Genomic DNA, 6,076 nt, shown 5'->3' on the forward strand with positions numbered 1-6,076 from the left:
TTGTGATGACCACTCCAATACCTTGACTTTGTTGTCCTTAAACCATTCTGCCACAACTTTGGATGTATGCCCGGTGTCATTGTCCATTTGGAAGACCCATTTGTTTCCAATTTGTAACTTTCTGGCTGATGTCTTTAGATATTGCCTCAATATTTCTTCATACTTTTCTTTCCTCATGATTCCCTCTATTTTGTGAAGTACCAGTGCTGCCACCCCCATGCTTCATGGTTGGGATGAAGCTCTTTGGCTTGCAAGCCTCACCTTTTTCCTCCAAACATATCGATGGTCATTATCGCCAAACAGTAACATTTTTGTTTCATTAGACATTTCTCCAAAAAGGAAGATATTTGTCCCCATGTGCACTTGAAAACTAGTCTTGGTTTTTTTATGGTGGTTTTGGAGCAGTGGCTTCTTCCTTGCTGAGCAGCCTTTCAGGTTATGTCGATATAGGACTCGTTTTACTGTGGATATAGATACTTGTCTACCTGTTTCCTCCAGCTTCTTCCCAAGGTCCTTTGCTTTTGTTCTGGGATTGATTTGCTCTTTTTGCATCAAACTACGTTCATCTCTAGGAGACAGAATGCGTCTCTTTCCTGAGCGGTATGATGGCTTGGCCTTAGTTTGAAGTTAGGCCTTAAAATACATCCACAGGTACACCTCCAATTCAGTACACCTCCTATCAGAATCTAATTGGCTAATTGTCTAAAGGCATGACATAATTTTCTGGAATTTTCCAAGCTGCTTAAAGGCACAGTTAACAGTGTATGTAAACTTCTGACCCACTAGAATTGTGATATAGTCAATTAAAAGTGAAACAATCGGTCTGTAAACAACTGTTGGAATAATCACTTGTGTCATGCATAAAGCAGATGTCCTAAACAACTTGCCAAAACTATAGTTTGCTAATATTAAATCTGTGGAGTGGTTAAAAAAAATTGTTTTAATGACTTCAACCTAAGTGTATGTAAACTTATGACTTCAACTGTATGGTCTTAGTATGTGAATGTTCATGAACTGGTCTGTTATGCCATATACAGTATGTGTTTGATAATGTAACTGGTCCTGCTTCACCTGCTCCGAGCGGTATTCAAACTGGCATCGCCGGCATGAAAGGTGGGCACGCTAGGAGACTAAAGGCTACAGCCTCTAGTGCCAGTCGCTAGTATGCCTCTTGAGGCCAGGGGAGTGAGGTTTACATATACCGCACAGCTATCATGTACCAGCTGGCTAGTTACACTAATAACTAATCAAAATTGTTATAAAGCAATAACAGTAAATGTTTGTTTGACAGACATAAGGTGATCAGCTGTCATGGCAAGTGTGAGGTTAACAATATACACTTGAAAAGGTTAATAAGGGAAGGTGTCTAATGTGCTGCTTTGTAATTTATTAAGTAGGCCTATATGTTATGATATGAGTTTTTCAGCACCTGCATGTTGTGTTTTGGCCACATTAAGCAACGTTCTCCAAAGAAACCTAGGTGTGTTAAACTGCTTTCTCTTGAAACCTTAAACGGTGTAAATAAATGTGTTCTAGTTTACATGACTTTCAGAACACCACTTTCTGCAAAAACACTGGAATAAACAGTTTTCTTAATTGCATGTATGCGTGGACACTGACTTCATATTACTCAGTAGATGACATGAATGTGTTCAACTCTTCCCACATGGACGGCAGTGGTACAGCATCTCTCCAGTGAGGACTCTCGCATGTATTTTAAGATCTGATGAACAAGTGACTCTCTTGTCATCTTCTGCTGTACAGTGCTCTGAATCAGCCCGCAAGACCATAACTGCACAAGCAAATTGTGTTTAGCAGCGATATGGTACTAAACAAGCAAAGAGATTGTATGTGAAAAAAATGTCGCTTTTACAGGGTGCAATTCATTCTTATTGAATCTCCCCTGAATGACAATCCAATCTTTTCTCTAAACATGATAATCCATAAAATTGCCTCTAAATGCGCACATATTTGGAATACAAATTCTAATGGACATTGTTTGATAAAGCCAATGACAAAAAGACAAGAGCTTGCTTTAATGGGCATGTGTGTCTTTATTACATGTTTATGTCCATAACTCTCATTTTGATTTTCCATGTCAGATGTAAATACTCCTGATGTAATTAAATACTCTCACTGTAACATTTCTATCATAAAACAGTGGTGAAATTTCAAAGCTGGAGATTACGCCTTTCTAATGATCTAGCTATATTTTGTCATAATTAAATAAGAATTGTATGGAGAATAACATGCAGTGAATGTAAACAATACTCATTACGACTCGCACTCGCAATTCAGTAAAAATGACAGATTCTGTAACCGTCGGCACTGTCATGCTTCTTTTCCTCTTTCTTTTCTCCTCTTCTGACTCCCAGATTAGTACATTTGACGTCCTCTTCAAGTTGCCTGCATCCAGCTCTTACTTTAACTCAGGGGGGACTGGGAAGTGAAATCGGCCCGAGATTTACATAGAAACTGGGCCAAAAGTTGTTGGGGGGTTTGTGTCGCTGTCCTTTTCTGAATATCGCTGCCCCCTTTGGCATATTGCGGCGCCAATTTGTGGCCCGTTCTGCATAAAGCGGTGTCTCATTTCAGTTTAGTCCCGGTTCTCCCAATGGCCAGTCCACCCCCATCGGCCCCAAAGTGAGTCGGCCCACTGGGAAAATGCCCGGTACGCCAAATTACCAATCCAGCCCTGCTTGAATTTGATCATAGCTAAAGGTATGGGGACCCCCTAGAGGGGTTTTCAAAAATGACATTCTAGTCTACTAAGCATTGCCAATCATTGGTTTCAAGTATTGTTGATGTTAACTAATGTAATTGCTGCCCACGGGATGCCCTTTCACAGTTTGGGGCCCCAAGCAATTGCCTCCCTTGCCTGTCCCGTAGGCCCGCCTCTGGTTGTCACAGCGTGAACACGTGAGGTTTTTCTCCAGTGTGAATTCTCTGGTGTCGTTTCAAATCTTTGGAAGCAGTAAAAGTCTTTCCACACTCACAGAACATATAATCCTTCACACCGTTGTGTATTTTCTCATGCCTTTTCAGGTTCACCAAATGTGTAAAACTCTTTTCACACAAAGAACAAATATGCTTCTCCTTTGCATGAACTCTCAGGTGTTGCTTCAGGGCTGATTTCACAGCAAAATTTTTACCGCACTGATCACAGTTAAATGATCTTTCTCCAGTGTGAGAGAGCAGATGATCGTGAAGACTTTGTGACCTTTTGAAACTCTTTCCACACTGATCACATGTGTATGGCTTCTCTCCAGTGTGGATTCTCATGTGATTCTTAAGGTTCCTTTTACACGCGAAACTCGTTCCACACTGATCACAAGCGTGCGGTTTCTCTCCAGTATGAACTTTCATGTGGCTCTTAAGGTTTTCTTTTTGTCTGAAACTCTTTCCACAATGTTGGCATGTATGCGGCTTCTCTCTACTGTGTGTTGTCATATGCCTATTTAAGTTATCTTTATGTCTAAAACCCTTTCCACACTGTTGGCATGTGAAAGGATTTTCTTCAGAATGAATACTTTTGTGCCTCTTAAGGTTTGTTTTTTGTCTGAAAGTCTTTCCACACTGATCACATGCGTGCGGTTTCTCTCCAGTGTGAACTCTCATGTGGCTCTGAAGGGTTTCTTTTTGTGTGAAACTATTTCCACACTGAACACATGTGAAAGGTTTCTCTCCAGTGTGAACTCTCATATGGATCTTAAGGTTTTCTTTTTGCCTGAAACTCTTTCCACACTGTTGGCATGTAAAAGGATTCTCTTCAGAATTAATTCTTATGTGCCTTTTAAGGTTTGTTTTTTGTCTGAAAGTCTTTCCACACTGATCACATGCATGTGGTTTCTCTACAGTGTGAACTCGCACGTGGCTCTTAAGAGTTTCTTTTTGTCTGAAACTCTTTCCACATTGTTGGCATGTAAAAGGATTCTCTTCAGTATGAATTCTTATGTGCCTCTTAAGGTTTGTTTTTTGTCTGAAAGTCTTTCCACAATGAGGGCAGGTGAAAGCATTTATGGCTTTTGATTGTTGAGATCTGTTTTGTAAGACATTTTCAGTCTGAGAGCTACTCAAAGATGTTTCTCCAGTGATGAAATCATGATGTTTCTCCTCCAATTCACTTTCCTCCTTAATGTCCATCAGGTCTGAAATAAATGGATACAAATTTGAAATTAAAAATAAACAAAATTGAATAGCAAAAAGCAACAGACTCAAGTATCCATTTATGTCATTTATGTGAAACAATGAAATCTCACTGACAACTGCTGTACAAAGTTCAGTAAAGCATTTTCACCTATTTGAAATCTTAGCTTCTATGATTTTGAACTACCCAACAAATCAGTTGAACTACTTGAAGCCTTGTGACTCATGTTTTTCAGCATCATTAATTCATCCTTTACAGGAGGATTAAATGCTTCTTGAGTCAATTTGTTTTAATCTTTAAAGAATAATTGGCTCTTTCCTTGGTGTATTGGAAAACAATATACAGAGTGATTTACAAACGCTTTGCGAACTGGTTCGAACAAGTCACTAAAATGAATCGGTCCAAAAGAACAATTGTTTGCAAATCCAATTATCCGAGCTGCTCTCTTTCTCTTGTTGCCTTACACTTAAGAGCTTTTAAAAACAGTGTTCAGTGGGGGGTCTGAGTAACTCTACCACTGACTATCACCCCTGGAGTCGTGAGTTCGAATCTACGGTGTGCTGAGTGACTCCAGCCAGGTCTCCTAAGCATCCAAATTGGCCCGGTTGCTAGGGAGGGTAGAGTCACATGGGGTAACCTCCTCGTGGTCACCATTAGTGGTTCTCGCTCTCAATGGGGCGTGTGGTAATTTGTGCGTGGTTCTCTGAGAATAGCATGAGTCTCCACATGCTGTGAGTCTCTGCGGTGTCATGCACAATGAGCCACATGATAAGATGCACAGATTGACTATTTCAGAAGCAGACGCAGCTGAGACTTGTCCTCCACCACCTGGATTGAGGTGAGTAACTGTGCTACCATAAGGACCTAGTGAGCAGTAGGAATTGGGCATGCCAACTTCTATGATAATCTAAAACAAATAAAGGGAAAATTGTCAGACTTGGGCCAGATTATGAAAAACATTCAGATGAGAAGTTCCTCTTTTTCTTTCAGCTCTGAAACAAGTTCCAATGAGGCATCCCCTGTTCCTAAACAAAATAATCAACAGGATGATGGAATTAGTAGAGCTTACTCGTGCTTGAGTTGAACCCATTTTCCTATATTCATCTCCTCAACAATGGCCAAAGTTTCCAGGTTAATTTTCCAATGAGGTTGCAGGAGAATTGAGAAAATATTTGTTCTGGGGACATGCCCATGTCAATGGGTGCCCTCCAAAGTATGATCCCCCTGAATTCAGCACGTGGTCAGAACTAGTTGAAACAACTGCTGAGAAACTTCCCTCTGATTCAACGTTCATGAATATTTGAATGTTGGTCAGGATGAGAGAGTTGTTTAGCTGAATTAGTACCTGTATATGATTGTACCTGTTACAAATATTATTTGAGTGGGAGGTTGTCTCCATCAGAGTAAGGATCTGGAGCCAGATGCTATAAACCCAACTGTTTTGGACTCGATGGTCCCAATTGCCAAGCTTTTGATTGGTGACATAAATTCAACTTTGTGCCACCCTAGAACACGAAGAGTGTTAGCTCAGCTCTGGTGGAGTTTCTGGGTTTGGCGTGGACATTAAGCAGTGAACAGTGTCCAGCAATCATGTCTTGAATGTCGTAAATGGAAAGGTGCTCCCTCAGTTCTTGGCTGATCTTCCCATCTCAAAACTCCACCTTCATAAACCTCCCTTCTGGGCAACAGGAATGGATTGCTTTGGCCCTTTCAGTATCCATGTAGGCCGCAGGCAGGAGAAGAGTCCTACTCTTTAAATGTCAGACAACAGGTCAACAAATTGCTTGCCCAACAGCAGAATAGATTCACATTTAATCCACTATACTCGCCTTATTTTGGAGGTACCTGGGAGAGAGAAGTGAGATCCATTAAAACGGCTTTACGCATTAAATTGGGTACACGAGTAGTTATGGAGGAGGTCCTACATGC

General features: G+C 40.8%; 1 protein-coding gene across 1 annotated transcript; it reads right to left on the bottom strand.

The window, feature by feature from the left end:
- Nucleotides 1-2,904: 2,904 nt before the first annotated feature.
- Nucleotides 2,905-4,143, bottom strand: LOC127639453 (gastrula zinc finger protein XlCGF57.1-like). The gene has a single exon (XM_052121507.1). It carries the CDS (start codon nt 4,141-4,143, stop codon nt 2,905-2,907), a length of 1,239 nt encoding a protein of 412 aa, XP_051977467.1.
- Between the last annotated feature and the right edge of the window lie 1,933 nt (nt 4,144-6,076).

This window comes from Xyrauchen texanus, chromosome 48, assembly GCF_025860055.1.
Source record: "Xyrauchen texanus isolate HMW12.3.18 chromosome 48, RBS_HiC_50CHRs, whole genome shotgun sequence".
NCBI classification, from domain to species: domain Eukaryota; kingdom Metazoa; phylum Chordata; class Actinopteri; order Cypriniformes; family Catostomidae; genus Xyrauchen; species Xyrauchen texanus.